At 42.9% G+C, this 14,428-nt stretch overlaps 1 protein-coding gene across 1 annotated transcript in view; it reads left to right on the forward strand.

Moving 5' to 3' along the window:
* cbarpb (CACN subunit beta associated regulatory protein b) overlaps window positions 1-14,428 on the forward strand; it is a 195,478-nt gene that overhangs the window by 14,715 nt on the left and 166,335 nt on the right. The window contains exon 2 of the mRNA XM_078198020.1: window positions 7,251-7,396. Coding sequence (XP_078054146.1) covers window positions 7,251-7,396 — 146 coding nt within the window. The remainder of the gene's footprint in view (window positions 1-7,250; window positions 7,397-14,428) is intronic.

Genomic DNA, 14,428 nt, shown 5'->3' on the forward strand with positions numbered 1-14,428 from the left:
TTGAAGTTTTATGTCTTAAGCTGCTAGTTGCTTGATTCTGCATGACACAGAGAGTTCGCGGCATTTTCTTTTTGGTGCTGTTGTCATTGGAACAATACTGCAGCTCCCTCAGGTTGTTGTAAGCCATTCAGTTTAAAGTTTATTTATTAGTGTCAAAGGTCGGCTTACATTAACACTGCAATGAAGTCACTGTGAAAATCCCACACTCCGGCCCCTGTTCAGATACACTGAGGGAGAATTTAGCATGGCCAATGCACCTATCCAGCACGTCTTTCAGAGTGTGGGAGGAAACCGGAGCACATGGAGGAAACACATGCAGACACAGAGAGAACGTGCAGACTCCACACACACAGTCACCCAAGCTGGGAATCGAACCTGGGTCCCTGGCATTGTGAGGCAGCAGTGTTAACCACTGTGCCGCCGGAGCACATTGAAAATGCCTGCCAGCGCTGCCACCTCTCTCGGCGCCTGCCCTCTTTCTGCCCTCCCTACCAGTGCTCAGCTTTTCAAAGTGCGCGCTTCACGTTAACTGGCCATAAGTTGACCAGCCAGTATGAAATTGCACCCTGGGGCCAACCAAGGACAGAAGAGTATTTCATAGAAGCAGGAGTAGGCCATTTGGCCCTTCGAGCCTGCTCCACCATTCATATTGATCATGGCTGATCATCCAATTCAATATCCTGATCCCTCCTCCCCCTCATATCCCTCAATCCCTTTAGCCCCTCGAGCTATATCTAATTCCTTCTTCAAATCACACAACACTTTGGCCTCAACTACTTAGCTGGTTCATAATTATTGATACCATTTTACAATTCCACACATTCACAACTTTCTGGGTGAAGAAATTTCTCCTCACCTCAGTTCTAAAAAGTTTACCCGTTATCCTTAAACTATGATCCCTAGTTCTGGACTCCCCCCACCATCGGGAACGTTCTTTCTGAACCTACCCTGTCTAGCCCAATTCTGGTCCTCGAGTGCATGAGCCTAATGAGTGAAAAATTTAGGCCCACATAGAGGCCAGACCAGGCCTATATTTCCCTTGAAGGATTTTAGTGAGCCATTTATTTATTTTTTGAACATGAATCTGAGAGCTTCGTGATTGCTTTTGCTCATATCAGCTTTTCAATTTCAATAAAAAATCAATTTCTCAAATGGCTGTGATGAGATTTGAACTCAAATTCTCTGAAATTATTAACCCAGACTTCTGGATTAACAGTAACATAACCACTATTCAACCACATTTCTGTAACTTGTGATTTAGCTATTGCCTTTGTCAAATTTTTCATTCCTTCCTGTACCCCTTTTTAAATAAAATTCAAAAAGCTATTCACTTCTTTCATAGCTTTATCTACCTTGCTTTAATTATTCTTTATGCTTTAAAAAATATTATTCTATAATCTGTTATCTTTTTCCATCTGTCTCTTTAGCTATCTTAATCTTCTATCTAAGGTCCCAGCTGTATATATTCCTCAAGCCCTACTTTGTCACAGGTCTATCTTCAAGGTTTCTTTTTAGTTTTAATCTCTCTGAGTTGGGCTAGGAAACTTATCTTATTGCATTGGGTAAAGTTGGTTTGTTTTCTAGTATACCATAGAATTCCTACAGTGCAGAAGGAGATCATTTGGCTCATAGCTGAGGAAATTGTGGAGGCATTGGTGGTGATCTTTCAGGAATCACGGGAGGCAGGGAGGGTACCAGAGGCATGGAAAGTAGCTAATGTAACACCACTGTTTAAGAAGGGAGGGAGGCAGCAGATGGGAAATTATAGGCCGGTTAGCCTGACTTCGGTCATTGGCAAGATTTTAGAGTGCATTATTAAAGATGAGATCGCAGAGTACTTGGAAGTGCATGATAAAGTAGGACTGAGTCAGCACGGCTTTGTCAAGGAGAGGTCATGTTTGACAAATCTGTTAGAGTTCTTTGAGGAGGTAACAAGGAAGCTAGATAAAGGAGAACCAGTGGACGTGATTCATTTAGATTTCCAGAAGGCCTTTGACAAGGTGCCGCATGAGAGACTATTAAATAAATTAAGTGCCCATGGTGTTAAAGGTAAGATCCTGGCATGGATAGAGGATTGGCGGACTGGCAGAAGGCAGAGAATGGGGATAAAGGTTCAGTCAGCAGTTAGGAAGGCAAATGCAATGTTAGCATTCATGTCAAGAGAGCTAGAATACAAGAGCAGGGATGTACTTCTGAGGCTATATAAGGCTCTGGTCAGACCCCATTTGAAGTATTGTGAGCAGTTTTGGGCCCCATATCTAAGGAAGGAGGTGCTGGCCTTGGAAAGGGTTCAGGGGTGATTCACAAGAATGATCCCTGGAATGAAGAGCTTGTCGTATGAGGAACATTTGAGGACTCTGGATCTGTACTCGTTGGAGTTTAGAAGGATGAGGGGGAATCTCATTGAAACTTACAGGATACTGCGAGGCCTGGATAGAGTGGACATGGAGAGGATGCTTCCACTAGTAGGAAAAACTAGAACCAGAGGGCACAACATTAGACTAAAGGGATGATCCTTTAAAACAGAGATGAGGAGGAATTTCTTCAGCCAGAGAGAGTGGTGAATCTGTGGAACTCTTTGCCGCAGAAGGCTGTGGAGGCCAGGTCGTTGAGAGTCTTTAAGACAGGGATAGGTAGGTTCTTGATTAATAAGGGGGTCAGGGGTTATGGGGAAAAGGCAGGAGAATGGGGATAAGAAAAATATCAGCCATGATTGAATGGCGGAGCAGACTCAATGGGCCGAGTGGCCCTTTCTGCTCCTATGGTCTTATGGCCTTATGGTCTTATCGAGTCTGCACCAACTCTCCAACAAAGCATCCCACCCAGGCCCCACGTATGTACTCCACTAATTCCCCTAACCTACACACCATGGAACACTAAGGGGCAATTTAGCATGGTTAATCCACCTAACCTGCACATCTTTGGACTGTGGGAGGAAACCGGAGCATCCGGAGGAAACCCAAGCAGACATGAGGAGAACATACAGACTGCACACAGACAGTAACCCAAGGCTGGATTTGAACTCGGGTCCCTGGCGCTGTGAGGCAGAAGTGCTAACCACTGCGCAACCGTGCTGCCCCTAAATCACTACCAGTTGGGCTTTTAGGGCAATCCAGCATTTAAAAGTGATTTTATTCTTGTGCCAGCTCGCAAATGGCCAAATATATGTATGTAGAAAGTCAAGGGGACACAAAAGCTTTCTGAAAAAAATGAGCGATGCATATCCAGAGACAAAACCAGCTTGACTTTAGAGTTTTAAAATTTTATTAGTGTCACAGTAGGCTTACATTAACACTGCAAGGAAGTTACTGTGAAAATCTCCTAGTTGCCACACTCTGGCATCTGTTTGGATACACTAAGGAAGAATTTAGCATGGCCAATTCACCTAACCAGCATGTCTTTCGGACTGTGGGAGGAAACCGGAGCACCCGGAGGAAAACCACGCAGACACAGGGAGAACGTGCAGACTCCGCACAGACAGTGACCCAAGGCCGGAATTGAACCCGTATCCCTGGCGCTGTGAGGCAGCAGTGCTAAGCACTATGCCACCTTTCCCTATTGGGGAAGTAATTTATGCAGTGTTAATAATGATCCCCTGAACTGCTGAGCTTGTTGTTCCTCATTGTTTAGTTTTGTTGTCGAACTGTCAAGCCTAAGAATGTTAATGCCCACTAACAAAAGTTTCTGCAAGTCATTTGAGCTACTGCTGGAAAATGTGCATTTTCCCTTCAGGACACGCTGTACAATCCAGGACATAACAGGAGGCCGACCTCACAACTTGTGTGTCTTTGCATGACAACCTCTTCTTCCAGCTCTCAAATAGTAGCATGTTAGAAGCCTTAAGGAATTTGAGGAGGTGTTCAACTTGTCATGTGTTTGAAGATCTGGGTCTCCCTGTAGTTTGCTTAATCACTAATTATAATGTTTAAGTTTTCCTTACTGTAATGGTACAACACTTAATTGGTGCAGAAATATGAACTTTTAAATGATTTCTGTGTCAAAATGTGGATGGAAGGATTAAAAGATATTAAGGAGTGCTTTGTAGGTTTGCTTATGCTTTAACAGAAATATAGAATTCAGAAATGATCCCAATAATCCAAATATATAAAATAATAAGACATTTTACTAGATTTTGTTGTTAACTAAAATTAACTTTATAATAATTTGAAAAATATTTAAAGAGGCTACTCCTCATTTTCTACCCAATATTATTTGGCTTTTAAAACAAAAACAGAAAATGCTGGAAAATCTCAGCAGGTCTGACAGCATCTGTGGGGAGAGAATAGAGCCAACGTTTCGAGTCTAGATGACCCTTCGTCAGAGCTTTAGTCTCTGACTTAGTCTTAGATTAAGGTCTGACGAAAGGCCACCTAGACTCGAAACGTTGGTTCTATTCTCACTCCACAGATGCTGTCAGACCTGCTGAGATTTTCCAGCATTTTCTGTTTTTGTTTCAGATTCCAGTATCCACAGTATTTTGCTTTTATCTTATTTGGCTTTTAACAGCATTGAGGCCCTTGAATGAATTTACTTACACAGGTGAGAAACCTGTCCTGCATAATTCAGATTACACAAAATTACTAGGGATGACGCACTAGATTGCTTATCCATGTTTGGGTTTGCTGTGTGGAACAATAGTTTGTTAGAAGCTTCTTCCACCAGTGTGCATCTTTATCGACACAAGCTTTTAAAATAGTTTTAGAATTAGCATCTATTTTAATTTGGACAAGCCAATTATAATTTGTTACTGACGCTGTCCTAATTGGGTAGATGCTTGAAGTTCTCCTGCTGGGTGGTTTTGGGCTTCAGGCCAATGATTATTTGTGCAACTTTAGTCTGTTCTGTGGCCAGGACCAGAGTGTATTCCTGAATAACTCCTCAAATGGCTGGTGTCCCTTCACCAGATTCCCTTTATTTACAAACTTATCTCCACAACTAAGTGTGCTTCAGGTACAAATTCAGAATATATACAGAGGTGAGACCCCCTGATAGGGCAGGAAATCATTACCTCAATCAGGGAGCTCGTACTCCAAGAGGCCCACCTCATGGGCCTGGTTGGGGTCATTACTATTCCACCGGTATCGGCACTTGCCACTGACACCAAATTTCTTGGTACATTTTCTCATGTGATCTTTGCCGATCATTTAGAAAATAGGACTTTCACACCTTCATGAAGACCATATACTACACAAACATATTTTTCCAAAAATATACTTCAGTGAATGATTGCAAATGTTTCATCATATCAGACGCTGAATCCCTTTCAATTCGGCTTACAGGAAATGCACTAATTTCCCTTCTCAAGAACAAGAAGAATAGATAAATTCAAGTATTAATGCTGATGATAAGCATATTGTCAGCATAAATTATGGTTGACTCAGTACATTATAATTTCACAAACTTTAATATGGCAGTTCAGTTGCCTAATTATTTAGTTTGAAATTTGGTCTATATAACTCAATAAAGTTATTTCCTTTTTGCTTTGCACTGCTGATGCATTGACCCAATTGTGCTGTTTGCATCCTCCAGCTGTGGGATAAGTTTCTACAATCACATGATTGATTTATTCATTAGCTTTGCATGCGATCGTATTAATAAAGTAGTGATAATTCCACAGTGTAACATGTTACAAGAAACTCTTACATCAGATCACATCCCAAGGGCAAAATAAGGTGTTGGTTCAGCAGAGTTATTTTAGCATTGGTTTTGAAGTTTAGCTATTCTAGGCTACCCTTTTCAATAAGAAGTCTCACAACACCAGGTTAAAGTCCAACAGGTTTATTTGGTAGCAAAAGCCACTAGCTTTCGGAGCGCTGCTCCTTCGTCAGGTAAGTCAAACCGGCATCTCCACATCATGACTATCCTTTTCAACACATGGCTTCTGGTGTTACTCCCATGGTGGAAAGGCCTGTACAAGACATACTTACCTGAAACTCCTCTTGTTATTTTAGTGGAGGCATTAAACGCGTTACTTGAACAGGATTTCAGACAAACACTTCAGCGTACATTCACAAATATCCCACTGCGTAACATCAGGAACAAGTGTGTTAACTAAATGTCACACCACTATTTATGCTCTGATTCTAAAAGTATGTTAAACTCAACAAGGCTGTAATTGTGACATTTAGATGTTTTTTCCCCACCAGCTACAGTGACACATTTTTCAGTAGTATCAGGCAAGCTAAGAATAGTATTTGTATTGGAAGATAAAATCAACTACATTTTCAATGGCACTGATAAATATGAAATAGCTCAAGTAACCAAGCCCTGGAGTTTTGATCATGATGCCAATGGTAGTCTAGATCCAACAGTCTCTTCTTAATTCAAGTTTTCGATGATTCAGTTTCTTTTCAGTCCCAAGTTCCCACTTTGATATATTATGTACACAGTTTAATTCAAATGATTTGATCATGCAAATTTATGAATCATAGAATCCCTACAGTGCAGAAGGAGGCCATTCAGCCCATCAAGTCTGCACCAACCACAAGCCCACCCAGGCCCTATCCCCATAACCCCATGCATTTACCCTAGCTGGACCCCCTGGCCCTAAGGGGCAATTTAGCGTAGCCAATCCACCTAACTTGCACATCTTTGGACTGTGGGAGGAAACCAGAGCACCCAGAAGAAACCCACGCAGACGCGAGGAGAACATGCAAACTCCACACAGACAGTGACCCAAGCCGGGAATCGAACCCAGGTCCCTGGTGCTGTGAGGCAGCAGTGCTAACCACTGTGCCACCATACCTGCTCAGAAAAGTAACTTTGAATTATTAGAAGCATTCAGCATGAGAGAGATTGGATGTTAGACGGTCCTCCTAACTAATTCCTTCTTTACTCCAGGTAATGTTCTACTTGACAAAATCAGAACATGCTGGAAAACCTCAGCAGGTCTGACAGCATTTGTGGAGGGAGAATAGAGCTAACGTTTCGACATCCAAACTTGAAACGTTGGCTCAATTCTCTCTCCACAGATGCTCTCAGATCCGCTGAGGTTTTCCAGCATTTTTGGTTTTCGTTTCAGATTCCAGCATCCGCAGTGTTTGGCTTTGTTCTAATTGACGCAGTGCTTCTGACTATTCCCATTTCTAATTCCCCAGTGTTCAAGTATTTGTGTCGGGTTGTGTGTACATTTACCTTGCTATCCCCCACCACCCCCACCCCTCACCCCTCCTCATTGTTTAAAAACAATCATTTTTCGATTGGCAAAGATTTGGCTTTTTAATTGATCGCAGCATTTTGCTTTGTGACAGGCTATTCCCAAAGATCCGAGTGTCCAGGATGGTTATGTCCTACTGCTTGTCCTTGTATCTGTCTTCATTGGTGGGACTTTGGTCCTACTTTCTGGCATCTTGATTATCTGCAGAAGATGCTGTGAAACTGATCGAAGGTATTCAAGGTAAGTCATGTGGCATAACTCAATTTCTTTAACTGATGGGAAGAGACTTGTTGCCTATCTAGCCAATAACATTGTTTCGAACGCAGACAATGGATAAAAGTATGCATTTCCTTGCACGGGATTTCCAAATATTTAGCACTAGTGTACATATTTCGTGTCTTGGTTTGTTCATACGTTTGCATGTAAAAAATGTTGTTAATGTAACAAAGTAATATCCAGATGGCAAGCAATAGTCGCTGGCTGTGATTGTATTGTACTGTACTGTACATCCAAGTTGGTATAATTGTTCTGACTAGAAGCTGTATTGTGTTGTAACACTACTTGTCTCAGATTCAACCCCAACAGTTGGAATGAAAGTCCCCTATCAATGACAGCTGTTCTATATTTTAATCCAAATGAGTCTTGACAGTAACAATCTGGCTCCTAGTGAAAACAGGTTTACTGCATAAACTGTTCATAATTCAGCAACAATTGTGCAATCTCATTAGCAGAAGCCATAATGATAGGCATTGTGGGAGACAGAAATGTCACTGCTGCGATAGTCGTCTACTTTTCACTTCAATTGTTGGGACCGTTTGCGCAAAGCTCCACAGACCATGTTAGCCATGACCTCAGAAAAAGTTTATTTATTAGTCACAAGTAAGGCTTACATTAACACTGCAATGAAGTTACTGTGAAATTCCCCTAGTCGTCACAGTCTGGCGCCTGTTGGAATCAGTGCACCTAACCAGCACATCTTTCAGAATATGGGAGGAAACCAAAGCACCCGGAGGAAACCCATGCAGACATGGGGAGAATGTGTAGACTCCACACAGACAGTGACCCAAACCGAGAATCGAACCCAGGTCCCTGGCGCTGTGAAGCAGCAGTGCTAACCATTGTGCTACCGCGCCGCCTGGTAGCACAGAAAGGAAGTGTTATTTAGCGCTTTATCATACCTTTAGGATATCCCAAAATTAGTTTGTTACCGATAGAATATTTTCTGGACTGCCATCCATGTGAATAGGAAGGTAACAACAAAGATCAAATAATGCACAGCAAGACCCCACAAACGATAAAGAAATGAATGCCCAGACCAAGCAGTTTTTGATGTATTGGCTGAGGGAGGAATGTTGCCTAAGTCATGAGCAGAACCCTTTGCTTTTCAAACAGTTACATCCACCTGAATAGGTAGCACCTGCAACAATACCGCACTCCTTCAGTGTTGCATATGCAGGCCGTCAATTTGGATAATTTGCAGTGGGACTTGGACCCCACAATGTTTTGGCTCATACAACCAAGTTAAGCAGTCACTATATTGAGAGCAAAAGGAGAATATGCTTGGTTAAAAAAAAATTTTACACCAAAAATAATAGAAAAACGAGTTATAATTGCAGTTCTTGGTCAACCCTGCTAATCGCTACTTTATTTGGTGTGCTTTTGGTACTTCTGTGAAACATCAGTAGTGGTGCTGTATCAAGAGTATGTTTTTGCCACTTACCAAGATCATTAGCAATGATGCTAGCTATCTGTGACTGGCAATCATGCCGTACAAAATGGGAAAATACATTAATTACATTAAATGCTGAAAAAAATCATTTTTCTCAATTAATCTTAAGGGCATCAAAGGAATTGATTTAGAGCTTCGCTTAAGGGATTTCTTCTGTTGGGATTCAATGCCGTTATTCCATTAAGCACTTCACTGTATAAGTGGGGATTTCAGAGTAGATTTTTGAAACCGGGGACCTGTAGTTAACTTTAAACAAGTTGACAGTGTACTGACTCAACTACATCATACAGTATTCAAATCTGGATTTCTATGAATGAAATAAACCCCCAAATTTTCAAAGAGCGAAGTATCTTCCTAATTTCAATCCGTTTAATTATAATGGAAACTCAAAACTTAACCTTAGTCTTAATTGAAGATACATGATATAATTAATGATCCTTAGGGACAGTAGTGCCCAGAAGTGATATGTGGCGAGTCAGCCATAGCTTCAGAACCAATTTAAAAATGTTAAAGATTGTGTTTTAAAATCTATCTCCAGTCCAATCATTTGTTGACTCTTTCATTCCAAAGCCCAAATGTTCATCAGATTTCAGGGCAAGAATTGTTAAATAATTTTAGTTCTAATTAAACAAAAGTGTCCATTCTCAGAAAGGAGTATTTTAGATATATCCTGGAATATTGCAACTGATTAATTTGATGGCGGCGGTGATGTACGCTTTGGGTGGTTAATTAATGACAGTAAAATAGCTATAGTGGAAAAAGTATATGGTCAGTATCCTTGTACACATGTTTCTTTTGTCCAATGTTGCATTTGACAGTCTACGTCACATTGCTTAGCAGTAGGACACACCAATTTATCTTCACTAACCGCTAATTTGATAGACCTGAGGGACTCCTTGCGCTGTCTCGGAAGTAGAATTTAAGATGAATTGGCTATTAAGAGTACTCTATAATGATGGCTAAAGGAAAGCTTCACAAGTACAAATATCTATTTTCAAGGTGGATTGGAACAAGACTCCACCTTGTTCCAGTTAACATGACCAAATTAGAAATAGCTGACAGCCAACTTTCTTCCCTTGTTTCCACCTTCAACTGCACACGCTGTCTTGCTGCCTGTCCAATATCAAAGCACAATATATTATGTCAGAGCTTTCTCTGGTTTGACACTGGCAAAGGCTGAACCCATTCTGCTTGGCTCCCATCACAAACTTTGCACCAATCCCACTCATTATTTAGGCTGCTTCTTCAGACCAAGCCTGACTGTATAATGTCTTTAGTATTCTAATTAGCCGATATTGAGCTGAGCTTCAAATACCACATCTGGACCATTTATCATGACTGCCTATTTCCACCGAGTAACAATTATACAGGGCTTTGGTGAGGTCACACCTGGAATATTTTGTGCAGTTTTGGTCTCCTTATCTGAGGAATGATGTTCTACCTCCCGAGGGAATACAGAGAGGATTGACCAGAATGATTCCTAGGATGGCGGGACTAACATATGAGGAGAGATTGAATCAGTTAGGATTGTTTTCCCTGGAGCTCAGAAGAATGAGAGAGGATCCCATAGAAACCTATAAAATTCTAACGGGACTAGACAGGGTAGATGCAAGAAGGATGTTCCCGATGGCAGGGGTGTCCAGAACCAGGGGTCACAGTCTGACAATACAGGGTGGACAGTTTAGGACAGAGAGGAGGAGAAATTTCTTCACGCAGAAAGTGATGAGTCTATGGAATTCACTACCACAGAAAGTAGTTGTTTTTAAGTTTATTTATTAGTGTCGCAAGTAAGCTTACATTAACACTGCAATGAAGTTACTGTGAAAATCCCCTACTCGCCACACTCGGCACCTGTTCGGGTACACTGAGGGAGAATTTTGCATGACCAATGCACCAGCATGTCTTTCGGACTGTGGGAGAAAACCGGAGCACCCGGAAGAAACCCACGCTGACACGGGGAGAACGTGCTGACTCCGCACAGACAGTGACCCAAGCCGCGAATCGAACCCGGGTCCCTGGCACTGTGAGGCAGCAGTGCTAACCACTGTGCCACCGGGCAAAACATTGATTGTTTTTGAGAAGCAGTTAGATATAGCACTTGAGATGAAGGGGATCAAAGGACATGGGGGGAAGGCGGGGTCAGACTGTTGAGTTGGATGATCAGCTATGATGATAATGAATGGCAGAGCAAGCTTGAATTGCCAAGTGGGCTCCTTCTGCTCTTATTCTCTATGTTTCTAGGTAATATTCCCAATCAACGTCTCTGCCTCATCCAAATTGTTATCCAAACCGCCTTCCATTTTTTCATCACCTCAAGGTTCTCTTCATTGGCATCCTGGACTCTTCCCTACATAAACTCAAAATGTATCTGGAATTCTGCTACTTATATGCTGTCGTTGGTGAGTCTTAAGCATCCGTCTCCCTTGCTTTCGCTGTCCTCCATTGGCTCCTTGCCCTGAGTGAATTGACCTCAAAATCCCTATCTTTTATTTTCTAATCCCTCTCCTGCCTTCCTTCATTTTATCTTAAAGCCTTTGTTCCAGCCATAAGCTCTAGTTTAATTTGCATTATCCCTTGCCATCACACTGTCAGCGGTGAATCTTTAGCTGCCATGAGCCTGTAGTCTACAGTTTGATTCCTAAACCATGCTATAACAGAAGCATAAAATCATAGAATTCCTGCATTGCAGAAGGAGGCCATTCAGCCCGTCGAGTCTGCACTGATCACAATCCCCACCCAGGCCTTATTCCCGTAACCCCACATACTTACCCTGCTAATCCACCTGACACTAGGGTTAATTTAGCACGGCATATCAACCTAACCCGCACATCTTTGGACTGTGGGAGGAAACCGGAGCACCCGGAGGAATCCCACACAGACACGGGGAGAATGTGCAAACTCCACACAGACAGTGACCCGAGGCCGGAATTGAACCTGGGCCCCTGGTTCTGTGAGGCAGCAGTGCTAACCACTGTGCCAGAATGATACAGCCCTGAAGGACGCAATTTGCCCTAGTGTACCTGCGCTTGCTCTTTTTTAAAGAGCTTTCCAATTAGTCTCACGCCCCTCATCTTCACCCATGGTCGTGCAAAATATCCTCCTTAAAATATTTATCTAATTCCCTCTTCAAAGTTACTGTTGAATCTGCTCCCATGTGACCTTCAAGCATTGCGTTCCAGATCATAACAATTTAAGTAAAAGAAAATCCCCTCATCTCATCTCCGGTTCTTAAATGTATGTCATCCCACAGGGTTCCATTTTGCTACCATTTTTATTATGTGGCCTTATCAGACTCTTTCTGAAAGTCTTTTTACACAAAATCAATCAAACTGACTTCATCCTTCCTCTCCAATGCTTCAACAAGTAGCTCAATTCAATTCAATCTAACACAACTTGCCTCGAATGAATTAATGCCCGCTGCTATTTATTAAACCGTGTTTTTCTAAGCAATACTTAAATTTGGTTTGGAGTGTTGTCTCTGAAGGTTCCCTATTACTACCCTGGAGAAGGGCAATTGGGAGGAGAGGAAGGCAGTCATGGCGGGGAGGTGGCCTTAGTCTTTCTTGAGTGCCCCTGGAAGCACTCCGACTGATCCTAGCCCACGAGGAACAAAGAACAAAGAACAATACAGCACAGGAACAGGCCCTTCGGCCCTCCAAACCCGTGCCGCTCCCTGGTCCAAACTAGACCATTCTTTTGTATCCCTCTATTCCCACTCCGTTCATGTGGCTATCTAGATAAGTCTTAAACGTTCCCAGTGTGTCCGCCTCCACCACCTTGCCCGGCTGCGCATTCCAGGCCCCCACCACCCTCTGTGTAAAATACGTCCTGATATCCGTGTTAAACCTCCCCCCCTCACCTTGAACCTATGACCCCTCGTGAACGTCACCACCGACCTGGGAAAAAGCTTCCCACCGTTCACCCTATATATGCCTTTCATAATTTTATGCACCTCTATTAGGTCACCCCTCATCCTCCGTCTTTCCAGTGAGAACAACCCCAGTTTACCCAATCTCTCCTCATAACTAAGCCCCTCCATACCAGGCAACATCCTGGTAAACCTCCTCTGCACTCTCTCTGAAGCTTCCACCTCCTTCTGGTAGTGAGGCGACCAGAACTGGGCGCAGTATTCCAAATGCGGCTGAACCAACGTTCTATACAACTGCAACATCAGACCCCAACTTTTATACTCTATGCCCCGTCCTATCAAGGCAAGCATGCCATATGCCTTATTCACCACGTTCTCCACCTGTGACGTCACCTTCAAGGATCTGTGGACTTGCACACCCAGGTCCCTCTGCGTATCTACACCCTTTATGGTTCTGCCATTTATCGTATAGCTCCCCCCTACGTTAGTTCTACCAAAATGCATCACTTCGCATTCATCTGGATTGAACTCCATCTGCCATTTCTTTGCCCAAATTTCCAGCCTATCTATATCCTTCTGTAGCCTCTGACAATGTTCCTCACTATCTGCAAGTCCAGCCATTTTCGTGTCGTCCGCAAACTTACTGATCACCCCAGTTACACCTTCTTCCAGATTGTTTATATAAATCACAAACAGCAGAGGTCCCAATACAGAGCCCTGCGGAACACCACAGTCACAGGCATCCAGCCGGAAAAAGACCCTTCCACTACCACCCTCTGTCTTCTGTGACCAAGATGTGGAGATGCCGGCGTTGGACTGGGGTAAACACAGTAAGAAGTTTAACAACACCAGGTTAAAGTCCAACAGGTTTATTTGGTAGCCAAGCCAGTTCTCCACCCATCTAGCCACCTCCCCCTTTATCGCATGAGATCCAACCTTTTGCACCAACCTACCATGAGGGACTTTGTCAAACACTTTACTAAAGTCCATATAGACGACATCCACAGCCCTTCCCTCGTCAACCATTCTAGTCACTTCTTCAAAAAACTCCACCAGGTTAGTGAGGCATGACCTCCCTCTCACAAAACCATGCTGACTATCGTTAATGAGTTTATTCCTTTCTAAATGCACATACATCCTATCCCTTAGAATCCTCTCCAACAACTTCCCTAACATGGACGTCGAGCTCACCGGCCTATAATTTCCCGGGTTATCCTTCCTACCCTTCTTAAATAACGGGACCACATTAGCTATCCTCCAATCCTCTGGGACCTCATCTGTGTCCAGTGACGAGACAAAGACAAGATAAGAGGAGTGCGGTGAATGACACTAGTCTAAGGGAATTGAAATTTGCTGTCTTTTAACTGCTGGGTTTCCTGATCCCTGGGAAACACATGCACCAAATCCAACTTCTAAATCCGGCTCCGAGCCTCACTGTGGGAGTTTTAATTAAGTGTTCACCTTCTTCCTCCTTCTCCCTATGCGATATAGCTGGAGGGTATGAGATATCAGTTAGTGGTGATGTATCTAGTTTAAGTTCATTTATCAGTGTCACAAGTTGGCTTATGAACTTGGTGTGAAAATCCCCCACTCCGGCGCCTGTTCGGGTACACTGAAGGAGAATTTAGCATGGCCAATGCACCTAACCAGCACGTCTTTCAGACTGTGGGAGAAA

Source organism: Mustelus asterias, chromosome 26 (genome assembly GCF_964213995.1).
Source record: "Mustelus asterias chromosome 26, sMusAst1.hap1.1, whole genome shotgun sequence".
In the NCBI taxonomy this organism is placed as follows: Eukaryota; Metazoa; Chordata; class Chondrichthyes; order Carcharhiniformes; family Triakidae; genus Mustelus; species Mustelus asterias.